The sequence below is a fragment of the Schistocerca nitens genome, chromosome 4 (assembly GCF_023898315.1).
Source record: "Schistocerca nitens isolate TAMUIC-IGC-003100 chromosome 4, iqSchNite1.1, whole genome shotgun sequence".
Lineage (NCBI taxonomy): Eukaryota > Metazoa > Arthropoda > Insecta > Orthoptera > Acrididae > Schistocerca > Schistocerca nitens.
In genome coordinates, this window is record NC_064617.1 from 425,398,413 (window position 1) to 425,420,849 (window position 22,437).

General features: G+C 37.7%; 2 protein-coding genes across 3 annotated transcripts in view; one reads left to right on the forward strand and one right to left on the reverse strand.

Annotated features, from left to right (window-relative positions):
* Window positions 1–881: 881 nt before the first annotated feature.
* On the reverse strand, window positions 882–11,517 carry LOC126253214 (copper transport protein ATOX1). Its single transcript, XM_049954395.1, has 3 exons — window positions 11,363–11,517; window positions 11,212–11,287; window positions 882–1,203 (listed from the first exon to the last, which is right to left on the reverse strand). Exons 1-3 carry the CDS (start codon window positions 11,372–11,374, stop codon window positions 1,067–1,069), a joined length of 225 nt encoding a protein of 74 aa, XP_049810352.1. The 5' UTR covers window positions 11,375–11,517; the 3' UTR covers window positions 882–1,066.
* Window positions 11,518–11,964: 447 nt separating this feature from the next.
* LOC126253211 (beta-1,4-glucuronyltransferase 1-like) overlaps window positions 11,965–22,437 on the forward strand; it is a 49,886-nt gene continuing 39,413 nt past the window's right edge. The window contains exon 1 of one of the 2 annotated variants that reach the window (XM_049954388.1): window positions 11,965–13,186. In XM_049954388.1, coding sequence (XP_049810345.1) covers window positions 12,056–13,186 — 1,131 coding nt within the window. In that variant the 5' untranslated portion in view covers window positions 11,965–12,055. The remainder of the gene's footprint in view (window positions 13,187–22,437) is intronic. The other variant, XM_049954389.1, reaches the window with a different exon arrangement.

Below are 22,437 nucleotides of genomic sequence, written 5' to 3' on the forward strand. Positions count from 1 at the left end.
TTCGTCTGTGCAATCTATACTGCCCTTCCTCCCCCAATTTGTGGTCTGTTAAGTTTCTACTGACAATATCTATTGAACTTGTGGGGTATGTTGAACTTTTTCCTGGAGTTCCTATGCTGTATTATTTAATACAAGAATGTAGAAGCTCTGCATTTAAATTAGGTAAAATACATATCATATTATTGTAACAGCTGCACCAATTACCAGACACTATGCCATATGAAGCTGTTTGATAGCTATTATGCAATACTGCTTTCTGATCTTATTTTCTCTCACCCTGAAACATACAGGCAACCAGTACCAAAACTGTTATGGAATACTGCTCTCTGATCTTATTTTCCATCATCCTGAAACATACAGGCAACCAGTACCAAATCATATATAAAGAGAACGAGTCGCCCCCCCCCCCCCCCCCCACACACACACACCTGTAAGATATACTATCCTTCCTTGATAAATCACAAACCTTTGGCAGTTTGTGTGCATGTTAGGTATGCTCCAATGTCAACAACTCAAGTTTGACATTTTCTTTTAGCTGCAGTACTCTTGTGTTTGAAATACCTGCAATCCATCAACTATAAAGGGAAACATTGTTAGCAAAGAATAACACTGTTAGATTTGCATGACTGTCACATCATAAAGTATAACAAAGTAGTAGTAGTAGCAGTAGTAGCAGCAGCAGCAGTGGTGGTAGTGGTAGCAGTAGCAGCACTTGTCTGAAATGCATATAACAAGCATGTTACGTGTCAACTGGATTCTGACTTCCAGCTACTGGTAGAAAAGATTTACAGCTTTTCCACACCATTCTCTTTGGATTAGTACATGAACTTTGAAATTTGATACAAAGATATTCAATAAGAGGAACCATATACCATCAACTGTTTAATTTAAAACTTATGCAGTTTTATTAATATACTCCAACAATTTCAATAGCATTTTGCTGCCAATCACTTAGGAATAAAGTTGTCATTGGCAAATAAAATGTCAGTATTATGCACATGCATATTTCCACATTCCAATGGTAAAGATTTAGTGTCAAATGAAAGAAAGGTCACTGTCTAAAAAATCATTCTTTGGTTCCAATATATTCCACAGTCTTTCCAGTTTTCTTAATTGTTTCCAGCAATTGGTCTGATGTTAGTGTTGAAGTCACTCTCACCTTCTTGTCCTCCAGTGAAATGGTAACATCTTCAACACCTTGTCCTGGAATAAAAACAGGTTAGCTTAAATTATATGAGAGTGTTAAACAAGTGTGTGATCTCACTACCCCACCAACATCAAGATTTTCCAGAAGGCAAAAAGGAAGGCAACTTATTAACTTCACTTTAAAAGATGTGAATAAATGAAGAAGTGTATCAGCAAGTTACAGATCAACAAAGTAATCGATGAGAATGGAACTGAGACAGAGCTGCTAAAAGAGGCTTGAGATAATGCTGCATCTGCAGAAAATTCATCTAAAGGACATAATCTATAATGCAAAGAAAATGTCGAAGTTGGAAAAGAGCACTCATGCTACCAATCCACAAAGAGGGCTCACTGTGACTCAAGTAACTACATACTACTGAACATTCATTCACCATGCTCTATAGACCCCATCGAGGAGAACCTTCATAGGTATGGAATGCGTCAAGATATGCATTAACATGAGACACAGACATCATGGAAACTTAATCTGTACACAGTATTAATAAACTATCTTTATGCTTCTTAAAGCCATTCATGCTTATGCCATCTAAATTTAATCAGGTAAATTAGTAAGAAAGCTGTTACTTTGGGGGAAAAAAAGCTGCTGCCTCCTTAGTTTCATTATACAGGGTGTTACAAAAAGGTATGGCCAAACTTTCAGGAAACATTCCTCACACACAAAGAAAGAAAATATGTTATGTGGACATGTGTCCGGAAACGCTTACTTTCCATGTTAGAGCTCATTTTATTACTTCTCTTCAAATCACATTAATCATGGAATGGAAACACACAGCAACAGAACGTACCAGCGTGACTTCAAACACTATGTTGCATGAAATGTTCAAAATGTCCTCCGATAGCGAGTATACATGCATCCACCCTCCGTCGCATGGAATCCCTGATGCGCTGATGCAGCCCTGGAGAATGGCATATTGTATCACAGCCGTCCACAATATGAGCACGAAGAGTCTCTACATTTGGTACCGGGGTTGCGTAGACAAGATATTTCAATGCCCCCCATAAATGAAAGTCAAGAGGGTTGAGGTCAGGAAAGTGTGGAGGCCATGGAATTGGTCCGCCTCTTCCAATCCATCGGTCACCGAATCTGTTGTTGACAAGCGTACGAACACTTCGACTGAAATGTGCAGGAGCTCCATCGTGCATAAACCGCATCTTGTGTCGTACCTGTAAAGGCACATGTTCTAGCAGCACAGGTAGAGTATCCCGTATGAAATCATGATAACGTGTTCCATTGAGCGTAGGTGGAAGAACATGGGGCCCAATTAAGACATTACCAACAATGCCTTCCCAAACGTTCACAGAAAATCTGTGTTGATGACGTGATTGCACAATTGCGTGCGGATTCTCATCAGCCCACACATGTTGAGTGTGAAAATTTACAATTTTATCACGTTGGAATGAAGCCTCATCAGTAATGAGAACATTTGCACTGAAATGAGGATTGATACATTGTTGGATGAACCATTCGCAGAAGTGTACCCGTGGAGGCCAATCAGCTGCTGATAGTGCCTGCACACGCTGTACATGGTACGGAAACAACTGGTTCTCCCATAGCACTCTCCATACAGTGACGTGGTGAACATTACCTTGTACAGCAGGAACTTCTCTGACGCTGACATTAGGGTTATCGTCAACTGCACGAAGAATTGCCTCGTCCATTCCAGGTGTCCTCGTCGTTCCAGGTCTTCCCCAGTCGCGAGTCATAGGCTGGAATGTTCCGTGCTCCCTAAGATGCCGTTCAATTGCTTCGAACGTCTTCCTGTTGGGACGCCTTCGTTCTGGAAATCTGTCTCGATACAAACGTACTGCGCCACGGCTATTGCCCCGTGCTAATCCATACATCAAATGGGTATCTGCCAACTCCGCATTTGTAAACATTGCACTGACTGCAAAACCACGTTCGTGATGAACACGAACCTGTTGATGCTACGTACTGATGTGCTTGATGCTAGTACTGTATAGCAATGAGTCGCATGTCAACACAAGCACCAAAGTCAACATTACCTTCCTTCAACTGGGCTAACTGGTGGTGAATCGAGGAAGTACAGTACATACTGACGAAACTAAAATGAGCTCTAATATGGAAATTAAGCGTTTCCGGACACATAACATATTTTCTTTATTTGTGTGTGAGGAATGTTACCTGAAAGTTTGGCCGTACCTTTTTGTAACACCCTGTATATCCATAGTTCATTTGCTAATAGCAGCTAAATAGTTACTTGATTACAACGGTATTTCTCAAAGAAAATATTTTTAAAACTATCAATGCTCAGATCAATTTACAGTACATTATTACTTACTATACAGCTTCATAACAACATGGCTGCCAACTATTATGGACTGACCATAATTGTTACGGATTTATCACCTTAATTGGAATTATTTTCTTCCTGAGCACGTAGAAATCTGTCTAGGAATAATTTTGTCACCATGAATTTACAATAAGTTATACTGGGTGACACTGAAAATTTTGTTCTGCACCTTTCAGCTTAAAGGTTAAGAATAAAGCTGCTTTCGAGCCAAGTGACGGCACAAGGTTCAAGGCATTCGTCTGTAAGCTTTTGCGATTTTTCCAACCAGGTGACTTTTCAATCTCCTGAGTTGGGGGGCTGTTATGAAAAGAAATTTACTGCAAAAACTGCATTTCACTTGCATGTGATAATCTAAATACAATGGTGAGACATATAACAGGAATTGTTGCCTTTTTGAAGAAAGTTTAACCACACATAAGAATACGAAATTCTTCCTGCCACTTGCATTATTTAGCCACACAAACAGGTGCAAAGAGCATCAAATTGTAATTGAACTTTCCTACTTTTGCAAAAAAAAAAAAAGTTCGAAAAGACAGTTTACTTTCAAACTCTGGCAAAATATAAAGCATGTTCGGAAATTCCCATTACAAACTTGTAAGACTTGTAGAAAAGAGTGATGATTCCTTAATATCTTGAATAGGAATGAATGTCCAGAAACATAGTGTTTCCATTCTAAGACGTTTTCAATTCTGATGGGTAATGTGTCCACATCTGCTGAGGGAAAGAGGAAAGTCTCAGAATTGCTTGTCCTGGTATGCAATATGGCAGATGGAAAGCCTTATACCATGCATGTTCATAGGTATTACAGCATCTGTTTGGTATTAACATGTAGGCACATATTCTGGACAGTCATGCGATTTGGCCATACCTCCTCCCACTCAAGCTAATTTGTCCCACACACTTTATGTTCTTACCAAAGTATTGGACCCATTCTTGCAAGCTGTGCCACTGAATGTCAGTCAGGAAATGTGGTTTTAGCATGATGGGGTACCACTTCATTTTTCACGTGCTGTCTGGAGACATTCCAACAGATAATATGATGAAAAGATGGATAGGCCAAAGGTGTTTAACCGTATGATCATCGCGATTGCCGGATTTAACTCCTATAGACTTCTTATGAGGTCACATGCAAAGTTTAATTTAAGGTCCTCTTGTAGAGACAGAGGAAGATCAGCTGGCACGAATTCTGGGCACTACACAAGAAACTGAAGAGATATCAGGAGGGATGAGAATGTGTACCAGAACATGCTTCGTAGGTACAAAATCTGTAACAATGCTGGTGGTTGCCACATCGATCCGCTTTTGTAGTGCGTAAGTACTGTTCTGTACATGCAGTATGGTGTGTTCTTTTTTGTTTTGGAATAATGTAAACACTTAATGATTAAGTGTTAACACAGACAAATGTGCGTAAGTGATAAATGGGTGTTTCGTTGTGTTTACTTTAGAATTGTTACTAAATAATTGTAGTATTTCATGCCTAATTCAATTCCTCCAGCTGAAGTGGATGAGTTACACATTCTGAACTGAAACCATCGTAGAACGTAAATGTTACATTTCTGGACATAGGTTCCTATTCAAAATATTATGTAATCACTCACCTCTCAAGCCCTGGAAATTTGTAACGGGAATTTCCAAACACCCTGTGTATGTTCCTAAACCGTACAAAATATTGAAGTATGTATGTATGTACAAGATTGCTCTCTTTTCTCTAATCAAATAGTGGGAATCTCTGGTAAATTTTTCAGTGAGGAAGCTTCAAAAACTATATGAACAACTCTTACTTAAATGGAGTGCACCCTATTCTAAATGACCCAGTTACCAAACTATATAATAATCTTTCATTGTTTACCAAACCGAAAGTGTTCCTTCAGAAACAAGAGCTAGTAATTCATAAACTTCATAGCATACTAAAATCTTATTTACAGATTTCAGTGTGAGATTTATCAAACTTTCTGCAGTACCTACTTCTGGCTGTCTGCATGGAACTGAAATTTAAAAAAAAACAGAAGGGCAATGAAGATATTATCACCGGTGCGACGTTAAAAGCTACATTTACCATACCAAGTCTGAAAAATATGTTGTAAAATTTTATGAAGATATCTCATGCAGTCAATTCTGGTAGTTACATCCAAGAAAAATTTCCACTAGATGACAATTTCTCAAAAAACAAAGAAGTTATAGGTGTTGGATTTACAAAAAGTAAAATTTTTCCATCAGTTGTAAAGCTGAATGAGCTTTTTCCCCTGATCTCCTGGGCAACACACACACACACACACACACACACACACACACACACACACACACACACACACACACACACACAAAATGTAACTGGAGTCTTAAAGATAACAGTTTGACAATTTTACACTTAACCTGATTTTTTAATTTACAATTGTTTTTATGCCTGGAAAATCTTCTTTATTTAGGATTGGAAAGTGTTTGAAATAGAGCATGTAAAGACCTAAATCAGGCTTACAATTTTAAAGTTTTATATTCAGATGATTAGTAGAAAGAGTGGCTAACAAGACAAGTTTTTAATTTTCTTTTGAGCTGGTAGAGATTCCATATTTCTTGCTTAATGCAGACAGGAGTTTGCTGAATATCGTACCACTGGAGTACATAACCCTGAACAAGGAAGCAATGGCGACATGAAAACTATTTTTGTGTCCTGTTCTCTAATTGTGTATATCACAGTTCACTTAAAACTTATTTTTAATATCAGTAACAGAAACCATTATGGAGTAAAGGTATTGCAAAATCCACAAGAATTTCAAGAGCCTTAAAAAGGCTTTTGCAAGATGTACAAATATCTACTTCATACAATATTCTTACTAAAATAGTAAGTACAAATATCTACTTCATACAATATTCTTACTAGAATATTCTCCACATTAGTGTTAGGCAACAGAAAAAAAAAACTTGCTAAAACAATACGGGGGATTAATATGCAGGTAACTGCAGAGGACAATATATTTCCAATTAGACAACTGTGCAAAAAATACTGTGAATACGAAACGAATATGTACATCCCGCTCACTGAGAGCATGCACCATCACAGCCTACAGCAGTGCTGAATGATGCAGGGGTATCAGAATTTTGAAGTGAAATCCAGTTCTGAGACTGGATAATACACACTGTCCAGTGCATTCGATTTAGTTCTAGATTGGTTCATAGAGAAGTACGGGGTCAACACATAACGAAGAGATATGTGGCAGGATGGGAGGTCAGCAGACAACAAATATATTGAGGAGCAAACAAATCCAATTAGATGGCCATGTGGCAAAAATAAACAACAGTAATATGCTCAGCACTGTAAAAGCAACTGACAGACCAAAATTATATTGAAAGAGCAAATGGAAAAGACAAATGAGCTTTTAATTTCTGGTGAGTGGAAAATCAACAGTGATGGTAGCAACTTGAAAGGGTATGTATTCTTTTGTGGCTTTTATCAACGAACAATAATGATGATGAACTCAAGCAAGCTGAAAGAGTATGTAGTCTTTTGGGGCTGTTATCAATGAACAATAATGAACGATGAACTGAAGCAAAAGTACCCTATTGCCTCCCTCAGTACCCTATTGTCCCTCTCACTGTGTCTACCAAATTACAATACCCGGATAAGATGTGTCCACTCCGCTGCCTTCAGCATCGGATAAAAATAAGTGATAAGCATTCAAGAATTTTAAAGTGGAACACTAACTAAAAGATATATATTACAGAATGTTGAGACTTTTTTTATCACAATTGTGGCAACCCAGTGAATCAAAATTATCTGTCCAGTACAACTTTCATGAATTTGATGCAACAAAAAGTGACAGCAAATGAAATGCTGGGCAAGAGTGAATCAAATTTCTTAGAATTTTTTTCATTTATAAAAATTGTTCTATTGCTGCTCTGTTAAGTGTTAAATATACATGAAGATGGGAAATATTTTAAAATCAAGAACTATTTTTGGAGTAAAGTTGAACACCTGTATTCAGTGAGATTCAATGTCCACACATAAATCAACAAAGGAAATGACACAATTTAAATATCTAATTCATTTTGTTTGTAGTGGCAAGTAAGGGCATGACTATGAATCTCATAGCAAATAGTCAAGTAGCAAACTACATTTAAGCATGAGGATTCTGAATTCAATATAGCATTTTTAATATTGTTTTGTGACTCACAATGAGCCTGTTTGGATTTACTGTCATCCCAAGCTCATTAATTAAATTTAAAAGGAAAAAAATTAAAAAAAGAGAGCTTACAAGATTCAATTTGGCTACTTGAAGAAGGATAGGGAGCTGTTACGTAAATTTAAGTAGGATATGGTACAAGAAAATGCATTATTGAATGAAAAAAGAAAAAGTGTTATTTAATATGTGACTTGCTGCTCTGTAAGTTCTGCGAGTATGTATCTGCAAAAGATTCTAAAGGCATCTATTTCTTCCACGCATGCACTATAGAGAAACAATAGTACAAAAATGAGAGCAGATGGCAGTGAAACTTCTGCAAATGTCCAACCATTCCTACATGTCATATCTGTGGACTAAATAGAGAACTGATATCTATGGACTAAACAAAGAAAGAAAAGAAGAGGTATAGCTGTTCAGCAGAGGGGTAAAGGAGTACGCATGTGCAGCAAGTTTCAAAATTTAATGTGTCACCTTATTTGCTTCTGTAATAGCCAGACTGAAGGCTCTTGGATCCACACAACAGAGGAAACAACAACAACAAAGGGAAAAATACAGAGAAAACAAATCAAATAACAGAAATTTCAGCAAATGCGCAGTGAAAAGCAAACATGAAAAAAGTGGACAGAAGAAACGCAGTGAATATAAGAGAGGTTTTTGGGAAGAAAAAGGAAAGAGACAGAAAAAAAGGCCATGAAAATTGATTGTGTTTAGCACTCTCCTTAAGGGGGAATTAATGATGACGATGATGATGATGATGATGATGATGATGATGATTATGATCAACAGAGAAATAACAAATATCATACAAAACATATGGGAGATGGTAGTAGTACCAGAAAATCAGAAATTTTGTGTACAAAGGGGGCAGGACCAATGCTAACAATTACAGAGGGATATCTGTACTATCAGTCACATACAACATTCTATCACAGTGGAAGAGCATTCTGAAGTTTTCCACCTCGGCTGTTTTTCACATGTATTCAATCTATTATATCTTGAAGGATTGGCCAATTTTTGCCTTACAGGCCATTTTCAAGCACAATAGGTGTTGATAGGTTGCACAATAATCCTGTTATTAAACAGTAGATATAGCTGTTCTGAAAGCGAGCATGTAGTGTGCGAGAGGTAGAATTAAAAGGAGAAAATTTATTGTGTGCAGTAATAGTCATCTTTATAGCTAATGCCATATTATAGCACATACATGTCTACGACATGGCATTTGTTACAAAGATGACTATTATTACCTGCAGGAAGCCTTCTGGCTTTAATTCTGATGCTTGCACGCTATGTGCTCACTTTCATAACAGCTTCATCTGCCATTTAAGAACAGGATGACTGTGCAATGCACTGACACGGTGCTGCCGCCACAACCTCCTGTGCTTGAAAAATGGACTGTAAGGCTGAAATTGGCCATTCATGTAAGATCTAATAAAATGAATTCCTGTGAAAAACAGCCAGGGAGGAAACCTTCAATATTTCCTGTAACATATTTGCTGTTGTGTTATTCACACATGCAGAAAATTATCTATCACAGAGCCTACTAGACAGGATACAGTTCCAACAGGAAGACAAGATGGAGAATACCTAGCAGGCTACAGACCAGTAAAATCCTATGCTGAACAGATTTTCAACTTACAAACAGTCCTGAGATACCAAGCGACAACAAGCAAATAGACCATGTGTATCTTCATGGATTTCAAAATGGCGTATGACCCTATAGATAGCCTATCACTGATCCAAGAACTGGGAGAGCCTGGCCTAAGAAGTGGGAGAGCCTGGCCTCAATGAGAAGACAGTTAACACTATGGGTAGACACTAATAAACATCAAAACCAAAATTAAATTCATGAGGAGAGTTACCCGAGTCCCACAGGGTGATGGTATTTTATCATTATTGTTCAACATACTATTAGACAAAGTTTTCAGGGAATGTTGAAAAGAACTGAAGATACAAGGACTTTATAAATCAATCAGGCTTGTAAGGAGAAACGAAAGATTAGATATTAGCTCTATGGCATTCGATGATGATCTGGCAATAGTCACAGATAACACAGAAACAGCAATAAAGCAAACTGAGATAACGAAAGGTGAGACTGAAAAGGTTGGACTACAGATCTCCAACGAAGAAACAGAATAAGTGTCAAATCAAAAAGATGCAGCAAAAAAGATTACAGGTAGACTATTACAAAATATGGTGAGATCACGAGTCAAAAAATTCATAAACTTGGTGCAGCTGATACAGACAAATGGGATACAGAAAGAGGCTCACAAACAAAGAAATCAAAAGATGATTTGAGCATTTGCTAAGACTGGAAACCTCTACAGTAAGTCATGCCTATCACATAACACAAAAATGCTATATCACAACTTCATCAAGCCAGAAACTTCATACAAATCAGAAACATTGGTCCTGCATCAGAAAGGTGCACTACAGAGAAGAATCATCACCAAAACCCTAGGGTCAACATGATGGCAGAAGGCTACATATTGTAGAATGGACAAGAGACTGAACAAATATCTAACACAGTTCATGACATGAAGAAAAGTTGACAGTAATTTTACTGGCATATCCAGAGATTGCAGGACACCTGACAAATATATCTTGGAGAACATAGAAAGTATTTAGAACATGAAGTGGATCACTGAAGTCAGAAAAGACCTGAAGAATGCTGGCATAACACTTATACAGGTCTCTACAAGATAGATAAACATTCAACAACAAAGTACAGAAGTGGAAAGTTAGCAAAGTGGTTAAAAAATTCAAGGTAAGCACACCTTGGACCAGCAGAAAGAAAGAAATTGAAAGTGAGAAGATCTCAAAACCAGTAGTGGTCCTCTCCCTGTCCTACACCTGTATTACTATGATAAAAATAGTGTCTGATTGATAACTTCTTCACACTGTTTACCTCATCATTTTGCGTAAACAGAACTTCTTAGTGACTTTCTTATCGCATTATAATTCACTCTTTTTTAACAACAAAATCCTTAACTACGATCACTTTCTTAAATACAGTAAGATAACGCTAAAATTTTTTTTTTTTCGAGTTGCTATGGATTATTCGGTGCAAATTTGATCAAAAGCATACAAGCAACATGAAAATCTCGTTAACTTGTATTGCCTAGAATATTACTCGATTGACATCAATGATAAGTTGTTAGGTAGAAATCTACAGAAACCAAGAAAAAATAAAAAGGATAAAAACGACAAAATAAATGTGTAAACATGTCAATTCTTTATTGTACATAAATGACGAAGCTATTGGGAAATCCATTGGCTTGTTATGTGATACCTGGTAGACAATAAATTCATTCTTCTTACGTTATCGTGTGCATATTCGCTGCAATTATAGGAACCACTAATGCACGTCAGACTTTGTTGCGCACTAAACTCACAACACAATACAACAACGAAAGAGAGGCCATCGACATAGAATAAGGTACATAAATTTGAAACTGAACAAATTAATTTTTTTCGTAAAAGGGTCGTAAAAGTGGGAAAAATATTCAATACATTACCCTTCAATTTTCCCAGAACTTTTTCGACTGCAGATGCACAGCCGCCGCATGCCATATCGACAGTAAACTCATGAACCTGTTCAAAAAAATTAAGCAACAGTAAAAAAGAAGATGCATTTTTATGGCCAACTACTAATAAAACGAAATAAACCTTGAGCGGCATCTTGGTGTGTTGGTTGAACTGGAGATTTGGGAATGACAGGAGATTGGATTGTAGTCTGTTATCTATAACACATCCTCTGACAGATGTTCATTATCTTGCAGTCAAGATTACACAGTCAAAGACCCTAAATCCGCAGTAACAATGTTAGTGTTCCATTACAAGATGACAGATGTTTCTGCCACGCGAGTACGACGTATTACTTCATAAAATACTAATTTTGTTTGGTATTTTGAACGATCAGATATGAACTTGTTAATTACAACCTATAATCCTTTTCAAAGTCGTAATTATATTTTGGAAAACCTAAAATAATTAAACCAACACTTAAGTGAGATGTTATGTACTGCAAAAAAGAAAAAAAATCTGCTTTCAACATTTTTGCTTTCTTAAGAGCTATAACAATAATATATTTAATGAATAAAGCAGTTGGTATAATACCCATGGAGGGCAAAACGAAATTGGTTCGATCAATGACTGCATGCGGGAAGTGGGTAACTACGTTAAGGCGTTACGGAAGAAAATTTTGATTAACAAGTACGTTTAATAATTATGATTAATGCTTATAAAATATTGTATGGAGAGTGCAAATACTTGTAAGAGCAGCAAGTAGACGCGATAACAAATGACAGGATGTAAAGGCACTGAATATACATCGGAAGTTTCGCTTTGTTGTCCAATAATATGAGATGTCGCCTTGCTAAATATTTAAGGTCTAAAATAGCAGTGTCAATAATAATAACTGCCGTATTTGGCCTTGTTATCAAAGAAGCACTTTTTCCAGTCAGGGCTTTTTTGCTTAACAGTCATTTTACAGAACAGAAGAAACCGCTGCGGAAATATGGAGATAGTCAAAATGCATTGTCTTCACCATCCCCTGAAAGCCATAGGAAGCCCGTTTTCATACCTGCAAGTTTCTTAAACAGTGAGGTACCGAAGAATGAAAGCTATTGCAACTTCAATTACAAGTTTCCGGACGTTTGGAACATGACAGAATTGTTTCTCGAGGCAACACCACAGCTAGGAAACAATGGACCTTACCGAGTAGTGTACAATCTCATAGAAGGCCGATTTGAAGACAACACTGTAGGTGTGACATATTGTACACATGCAACACCAGAATTTCTTTACCACATTGCTGAAATAGTGAATCGGTGGGACGGCCCAGTGAGTGTAGCCGTGTTCGCACCAGGCACAGATTTGTTCGTAAGTTTGAGTGTTCTGTATCACATGTGCAGATGCCTCCCCGAAATGTCACGCGTGACAATACATTTGATTGTACATTACAAATATTTTCCCATGGAATCCCGTTATTCAGTAGTTGGCAGTAAACTGCTCGAAGACCTAGATTTTTCAAACTGTTCCGCCCCACTAAACTTACTGAATGGAAGATTTGAGACCTTTCGACATCAGCAAAAGTTAACATATCCTGTAAATACGGCCCGTAATGTAGCGCGAATTGCAGCAAAAACCACTCACGTATTGGTGTCAGATGTAGAACTCTTACCAAGCTCAAACTTGGTACCAGCTTTCTTGTCTATGTTCAAGAAATTTAAGCAGCATTTCGATAATGTTAGCCCACATGCAACAAAACCTGAACTTCAGTTGAAAAGGTATGTGTTTGTGTTACCTGTATTTGAAGTTGAAGCAACTGTGCTGAAAGTTCCTAGCACCAAGAAAGAACTTCTACAACTGTATTCTGAGAACCGGGCTGTGTATTTTCATCGCTGGGTATGCTTACACTGCCAGAGGTTCCCAGGTCTTCAGAAATGGCTCCAGAAGAAAAGTGACAATGAAGACACACCACTGATACAGGTTTAAACTTTTACAGGTCTCACATGAACACAGCTGCATGTAAGAAAGGAATGTTTCTGCATTTAAAGCTGTTATTATTCTTTTTTTATATTTTTGTATGGCTGCCTGCCAAAATATGTGATGGTTCTATAACGCTTGTTTTCAGCTGCTGCTAAGTGGACAAGTTGTAATTTTTTTTTTTTTTTTTTTTTTTTGTCAGAATAATGTGAAACTTTTTCTTTTAGTTTTATTTATTTTCCAAAACCAGTGTTAGAAGTTTGGTTTTGCCATATGATTGTGGCATAGTAGCTCATTGTGATAGAGATCACTTGTGTGTTGTGAAAGCTGGCTTATTTTGAGGGTACTGTACTGGTACTTGCATTGTTATGTTTGATGCCTTTCTTCTGTAATGAGCGCATCAAAATTTGACCAGTGTTCCTTTCGCAAACATTTTCTTATATTCTGGAATAAAATTATTGAAAACACAAAGAATTGGTGGGGGCATGAATGTTGGAAGAGTTGTATATCATCAATATTTACTTCATTATCCATGGAAAATGCATCCAGTTTACAATAAACAATGGGAGTTTTCTTCTTGTGGTATTAATCTGTAATATTTATCATAGTTACATGTATGTCATTAGAGCAGAATGCATTAGGGGCCTACAACCGCAGCCTGAGCCACAGGGTAGTCTTGTATTTAAGACAGTGGACTTAAATTCAGATGGAATGTAGATCCAATTCTTGTCACTCCTTTCTGATTCATATTTGCTATATTTTCTCTAAATTATTTGAGACTAGTATTTGGATGATCATGCACATAATCTTACTGTTTCAGGAGACTTCTGACTCTGTTGTCTGTGTTGACTATGGAACATTAAACTCTAATCTTTGACTCACGACATAGAATATGTAATTGTTTTGAATCTGACAATTGGAAGAAGCAAGCACTTGTGTAGGTGACATAACTTTCGTGTCATGTTCTTCTTCATTAGATGTCGACTCTGCCTGCTCAACTTTATTCTTTATCTACATCTACACTTTGCAAACCACCGTGAAGTGCACAGCTGAGGGAATGTCACATTGTACCAATTAATAGGACTTTGTCCTGTTCTATTTACTTATGGATCGCGGGAAGAATGACTGCTTGAATGCCTCTGTGTATACTCCAATTAATTTAATCCTGTCTTCGTGGTCCCAGTGGGAGGAATACGTAGGGGTATGTAATATGTATCTAGATTCATCACTTAAAATTGGTTCTAGAAACTTTCTGAGAAGATTTTTATAGGATGGTTTGCTTAAAACTACTGTAAGTTACATCAGGGTTAGACAGTGGTACCCCACAACACATGGGACAGCTTAAAAAGAGAACATTGTAGTTCTTATTTCCTCACAGCTAATGCAACCCTCATAAGTGAAATACAGAAGAAAAGTAGCTTCCTGTGTCATATCATTTATTGCAAAGCTGCTTTCTATTTTTGTTGCATTTCAAACTGCTTATTTCATAGTGAAAGTGCATGTGAAATAAGTAAAGACTGTTTATAATAATAGCAAAAGAAGTGTAGTTTGCACTTGAAGGAAATGACAAACTGTGAGGTATGATTGCATCCATAACCATGTTTACTCACTTTTTTCCAACATATGATAGTTCATATTGTGGTGTCCACTGTTAAACTAACTGTTTTAAATGTTGTGCAAACTGTTGATGGATACCACTGGAATTACAGTGACTCTTTATCCTGGAAAGTTCCTTTCCCTTGCTCAAATTGAAAAGGATCAGCATAGTATTATGGTTTGATTCAGTGCTCAGGTATTTATAGTGTATCCTGTATCAACCTGCTTGTTTAATCTGTACGAGATAGTATTTGGTGTTTTGTTTAAACCTTTTGAGTTGTACACGTACAAGTTATGTTCCACTTTAATGGTGCTTTCCCAGAGTTATGTTCCATTATTTAAATTGTTTACCTATCTCCTGCCAGTTCTTCTTCCAATTATGTCTCTGTGTCGTGCAGAGCTGTTGATCTTGTAGACAAACTAAATTCAGTTTTTATTTTGGCCTTTTACAACCAAACATAGATGCCTGACTGTGCTAAAAGTTTTTTCATACAATGTGTTAAGTATGTTTTAAAAATTTCTTGTATGCTGCTGAATTATTTCACTAACACTATAGTTTAGTGAGATTCTTGTTTGTGAAATAAGATTTTGAGTTCTAATTCTGCAAGGAATGTTCCAGGTGAACAGTGAATTTTTGCTATTCAGTATTACAGGCAATTATTCATCAGAGGTTTGTTATAGATGCTGTGTATTCTGAGAGAAATTATCAGTATGCCTATTTAGAGCTTTTTCTCTCTTAGTTGAAGAGGGGAGTACAGGATTTATTATTTTATGTAAACTTGATAGATGTGTACAGCAATGAGTATCCTAGATGTGGAATGTATCTAGATTATTTAGCTGTAGATGAGATTACAATCACATGCTTATCATACTTCCATAGAAGATACTAGTAATGACAAGCCAAAGAATATGAAGAAGAAGTTGACAGAGCCAATGTGTTCTCATACCACTGTTCTGATATCTATCTGTACAGTAATAACATATACAAAATACACAGTGGCTAGTGGTAGTATTAGCCATAATACTTATGTTGATTTGTGACAATCATGAAACTGCTTGGAATACTTGTTCATTTTATAAGCTAAATTCACCCACCCTGACAGCTAAACGCATTAAAGCGGCCACTTCTGAAACGTGGAGGCACACCAGCCCCAGTTCAAATCTCACTCATGATTATGCGGGCTGATGTGCCTGCCCACATAGATGTGGTTTTAGGTGGTTTTCCACATGAACCTTGGGGAATACAAGTCTGGTACCCATGTCCTGCCTCAGATAAACATTGAAACATTCTGTCATACTGTGTTACTTAGACCATGTAGTTATACTAGGCCTAAACAGAAGGGGCACACAGATTCCTCCTTGTGAGGAGGGGGGGGGGGGGCGGTCAGTAGCTTTAAAAAAGATGCCTTTGGGAGTGGCGACCCTATCGTAATAATAGTCTATATTTGGGGGTGGTTGCTTCTCCATAATATAAGAGAAGTACCATATCTGTCCTGTCCAGGCATTAGCTGGTTAAAGGACACCAGGGACCAAGGAAGGAAGGAACGTAAATATGACAAATCTATCGCTGTAGCAGAAAGAGGGATCCTACAAGACCTGCTGTAACTTAATTTGGAAAGGAATCAAATAGGGCAGGCTCCAGAAATAGATACAGTGTGCATCACATCAGAAGTTGCCTCTATGCAAAAAGAGTGAGAGAGAGAGTGTGTGTGTGACTTGGAGTGTGCCAGAAATGAAGTTTGCTTGTATGTGGCGTCAGAGAGGGGGCAGATACCTCCCATGTTACTAAGCTGTAGAGAATATTGCTGAGTACAATTATGAATTACAGAGTTATGGCCATATTGCAGTTTGGATTAGAGCAGTTATCATTGTCTAGCACTATTCATGGAAAGGCATCCAACATACCCAAAATATCATTGGATGGCAGCTCTTGGTGAAAGTAGGTGCACAGCATATTTCAAAACTGGACTAGCTTCCAGCATGACATGCTGTATCTAACTATTCAAATACACATTTTGTATTTCACTACAAGTTTATAAAATTGTGTCACTTTCAAAGTAGTGTCCAAAAAACCTAATTCACTTCTCTCGATGTTTCATTCTTTGTTGGAAACAATTTTTAAACTCATCCAAAGTTGCACAGGTTAGTATGACGATGATGATGATGTTTGGTTTGTGGGGTGCTCAACTGTGCAGTCATCAGCGACTGTACAAAGTCCTTTTTTTTTTTTTTTTTTTTCCACACACACAGCCCCATTTTTGTACACAGTCCAATCTAACCACAGTCACGAATGATGATGATGATGAAATGTTGAGGACAATACAAACACCCAGTCCCTGGGTAGAGAAAATCCCCAGCCCAGCCAGGAATCGAACCTGGGACCCCGTGATCCAGAGGCAGCAATGCTAGCCACTAGACCACAAGCTGCGGACGCACAGATTAGTGCCTCCAGCAATTTTTGTATTGTCTGTTCGTGCTCTCAAACTGTTAACCTGTCAGTTGATTTTCGTTCAAGGGAACAGGCAAAAGTCTCCATTGAGTTGAGTGAGTGCTGAACCACTATCATTTTGATTTTTATCATTTTCTTTAAGGGGAGGTTCTGGTTGAGGCACGAAAAATGGGAGAAGCTTAGAATTTTTTCATACAAGTATTGTTTTTATTAAAATGTTATTATACATAAATTTGTGTGTGAAAAACGTCCCTTTATCTGTTAAAAAATTAAAAATGGTAAATGCAGCCCTTGTCAAAGTATGTACCTTGCTGCGCATCCTGGTTGGTGCGAAGCATTGCATAGACTTGTGGCTATTTCTGAAACCCATAAAAATAGAAGATTCTTAAATTAAAATGAATTTAGGGGTTTGGAAAATACCGGGGGAGGGATGTGTGGGGTAAATCAAATATTTGAAAATCATGTCAATTTCTTGGCATGTTTTTCTAAGTTCAGATGTTTGAAAAAATATTTAAAATTCAAGTAGCAAAAAAGCTCTTGCCAAGGCTCCCTAAATTTAATTGTCTTTTCTGAGACATTCCTTGCTCCATGGTGGCCATGCATTTTCTATCAGGTTACTCCACAAAGTTTTAGCTGTACATTCCTATGATGATTCCTAACACATTCATGGTCTTCAGACTAGATGAATAACCTTCGCTGAATATATCTGCAGCTATTTATGCTGCTATTTTAACAGTTTATTGTCTCACAATGAAGATGTTTTGGTACCAGCTTCCAAATGCATGCGTTGAACCTCTTTTGTCATTTTGCATATTGGCATTAATGCAGCTTTTAAGCAAATCTTCATTGGACAAAAATTGATGTACTGATCAAATCTTTCCTTGAACTAATTCTTTGAGCACATACAGCTACTTATATATCACTCAGAACATGGTTCCATTCAGCACACTGTAATTTCTAAGATAGTTGCACAATTAATAAATCCTTTTGCAGGCATAATCTACACACTCCTGGGATGCAAATTATGTGAAAAAATCCATTTTTAATTTGTCTTGGCCAGGACCTCCTCTTAAGGTATTTATTGTATTACTTTGTAAACAAAAAAATAAACCAACGTTATTTTAGTTGATTCTCACATGTGTTGCTTAACTTCAATCAGATGATGATGCAGTCTTTGAAAAATTGGGTTTATGTGTGATCATAGTCATAAAAGTTGGTTGTGCTAAAAACTTAGCATGCTGTTTTGTTATGTTTGCAACTGGAAACTGTTCCATTCATGAAACTGTCTTTTTAAAAACAAGCACTCCTAGCTAAGAAATGGTCACCTGATTCTGAAATATGTGTAATAGAGACATCTAGTGGGAGGAGAGGACCTATCATCACTGCCCTTCTGCTCACAGGAAAGATATTAATGCTTACTAGAGCATGAAAAATATGTGAGAAATGACTTGAAAATTTTTAGCACCTTAAGGACAAAATTATTTAGATCATTGGGAGAGCCAGTCGTTACAAAACTATTCCTATTTTAACCCTCATTTTAGGACTAGAACTGCTTATTGAACACAGCTAAACTTCTTTAGCAACAAACAGAAATTGTCTATTAATCCACAAAATCAAACAGTGATAGTTCTTGGTGGAAGTTCATAAGAGCCAAGATAGAAAGAGTATGAGAGAGCTCATGATTAACTGTGAATAAAGTCAAAACAAACATAGTCACTATGCATGCCTCCAGTTAGTATGAGATTCAATAAAGATCAGGAATGTGGCAGGGGGGCTAGCCAAGCCAAAGACCATCTGAAAGGTAGTTTCAAGACCAAACACTTCCTTGAGTCCTCATGAACTTGCAACTGAAAATACGCCTCTGCAAGATCAATCTTTGAAAAAGTTTTTCAGTTTTATCTGGAGAAGGAAAGGAAGAAGAATCAAAGCATTGCAAAGTACTTGAGCATTAATAGTTTGCTTAAACACTCCACATAGCCACAGGAAACCCCCATTTCCCAACAACCTTTAATGAGAAAGTCCATAGACTGTAGGAAATAGGGGTCCAAATTTGTTGTTGTTCTTTCTGTCTAGTTCAGCCTTAACGTCGTCTTTGATGGACTTGCTGCTAGTTTTAAGACAATGTGGACCTGAAAGTCAACCGCTTTCCCCAAACCAGATTCAAACAGTGGCAAAAACTGCATTCAAACTGTATCTGTTGTGGTGCAGCGTACCAACGAGCCAGTAGAGTCCACTTCATGATTTAATGAAAATCCAAAACTAACTAAACTAAACTAACTCCGTCTACAGGCCGCAAGCGGCCCATCGGGACCATCCGACCGCCGTATCATCCTCAGGTGAGGATGCGGATAGGAGGGGCATGGGGTCAGCACACCGCTCTCCCGGTCGTTAAGACGGTTTTCTTTGACCGGAGCCGCTACTATTCGGTCGAGTAGCTCCTCAATTGGCATCACGAGGCTGAGTGCACCCCGAAAAATGGCAACAGCACGTGGCGGCGGGATGGTGACCCATCCAAGCGCCGGCCACGCCCGACAGCGCTTAACTTCGGTGATCTCACGGGAACCGGTGTATCCACTGTGGCAAGGCCGTTGCCAATGAAAATCCAAAGGTGGAATATATGTCAAAGCCAAAAAATGTTCCTAACCATAGGAGCCACCTCAACCAAAAATGGCAACATTTGAGATACGCTGTCACTGGAATGTCTTGCACTGTTGCATGTAACAAAATTTGACACAGAAACTACATGCGATTACCGTCTGAAATGTTATTAGTCTGAATCAGATGTGGTTGATGCCTAGTTCCTGCCAAGCTAAAAGCATTCTGCAGAATTACCTCTACATAAATACTTATAACATGCACCCTCATAATATGGACCATCTGGGGTGCAAGGAAAAATAATCCTGGTAACTTGGGAACAAAGTGTATCATCATGTTGCCATGAACGGCACCTGGTACTAGCCTGAGACTGCTGAAAACATGGCCAGGTGGCTGCTGCTGAGTGGAACTTTTTTATCAATGGAGAGTCTATGATGGGAATTTACTGCATTATATCACAACTGCTCTAAGCCACATGTGCAGTGTAAAGGTCTGCTGAGAAAGTTTGTTGCACCATTTGCATCAAGTTCACATATCATTTCCAGTATTTCAGGATGGAAGGGATTGGACTGTCTTAAGGTTTGGGCGTGGACATCTTATCAGGGTCTAAGTGAATCACTACATCACATATTAAACTTTCTGTTTATTATCTACCATGCTCTCAAGTGAATTTATATTTTTGACTCAACCACTGCAAACTCACAATCCAGAATATGTAACTGGCACTGGACTTAGAGCATTGTAAGGATACTAGTCTTACTGCTACCACCTGCAGTACATTGACAAAATGATCAAATAATAAAGTATTTCAGACAATGGCAATGTAGATGGTTTGGATAAATGGGCTAACTTTCGAATTACGTATTATAACCATGGAGTCCTCGACAGCAAAAATGCCTGTTGGTGATTTATTCATTTGATACCATTTGTCTTGAAACAGCGCACCAGGAGGCATTTTTGATGTCCTTCCCAGTGCTCTTGAGCCTTGTTAAATGGCCAGAATGCTGGGATGGCTGGCAATGCCTGTGACTGATTCCACGTTGATTTAATGAAAAGCCTGAGCAATTCATGGTTGTGGTTTAGCTGCTGTTACTACAGTTCAAGAAATTTAACATCCAAAGCAGTGCTTCGTGGACCAAAACTGCAACCTCCTCATTGCCAATATTTTAATCTTCAATTTAGGGTCAATGGCATTCACTGAACTCAAACTTCTGTAGCAACAAATGAAAACTGTCCATTAGTTGATGACAAAAAACAGTTCTTGGTGGAAATTCATATGGGCCAAGACAGAAATTAGTATGAGATAGTTCTTGATGTATGAATAAAGTACGTAGTCGCTATGCATACATTCACTAAGTATAATACTAAACAAAGTGGGAACCACATGTTCACAAGTCGAAGTACTAAGCACAAAGATTTAAATGGACTCCAGTAAACACCTGTGGTGGCTGGAGATCACTGGTAGAAGCGAGTCATATACAGCAACTGCTGCCACATGGAAATTCGTGTGATCTGCCAGCAATATCGGCAGTGCTTGCACTGCAGGGTCTCCGCTGGACATGAGCAGTGTTACACATATTGATATGTCCATATATTTTGTTTGCACATTTGGTGGAGTTACTAAAATTCCACCTGGGGTGCAAGATATATAAACAGACGAAATATCTTCGGCCTTCAAGATGAGTGTCATAATCCCAGTTCGAAAGCAAGCTGGTGCTTGACAGGTGTGAATATTATCAAACCATTATTTTAATGTCATAGTTGGAAAACAGTGACACAAATGAATTACAGAAGAACAGAAAGAATAGTAGAAGCAAACCTCAGAGGAGAACAGTGTGGTTTGAGGGAAATGTAATGACATACGAGCCAATACTGACCTTACAACTTTGCTCGAAGATAGCTTGAAGAAAGACAAAACCTCATTTATTGCATTTAAAGATTAAGGAAAAGATTTGCCAGTGTTGACTGCGATACGCCCTTTGAAAAATTGAAGGTAGGAGGGATAAAATACAGGGAGCAAGAGATATATTACAACTTGTATATAGAAAAACCAGGCTATGTTTAGGAGTTGGAAGACATACAAGCTAGGCAGTAGTTGAGAATGAACTGAGATAGTGTTGTAGCCTATCACACAGAAAGACATGAGCCAGTGTGAGAAATATGAAGAGCTACATCTGTAGTTTAATTTACCTTAATTAGTAACTTGTTCCATAGGTCAGATTCATGATACACATTATGATGTGGAACATGCCAACTGAACAAACACAGAACACTTACATACAACAAAAAAATTAATATAAATGTGGCTAAATGTTGGCCATTCACAGTTCTTTTTTTCTTTAAGAATGACTAATTATTTATACTAAAAAATTCCTCATGGTATAATAAGAGGTGTAAAGGAGAAACATCTTTAATCTACATTCGAAAACACTTTTTATTTGCCAGACTTTTATTTCTGTGGGTAGATTATCAAAGATCTCCAGCTGCCTAGCTCACCCTTTGTGCACCAAAGTTAATTAAAGGTTAATGCAGATTATTTTTCCATCTAGTCTTGGACTTGTGAATATTTCTATTACTCTCAGACTTAGATAGATTGCTGATAGCTAATTTTGTT

Bases quoted from the DNA above. Each gene is read 5' to 3' on its own strand.
- LOC126253214 (XM_049954395.1), bottom strand. The intron at 1,204-11,211 runs GTAATGTATTGA...TTTTTATTCCAG, and splicing joins AGTTCTGGGAAAATTGAAGG to GACAAGGTGTTGAAGATGTT.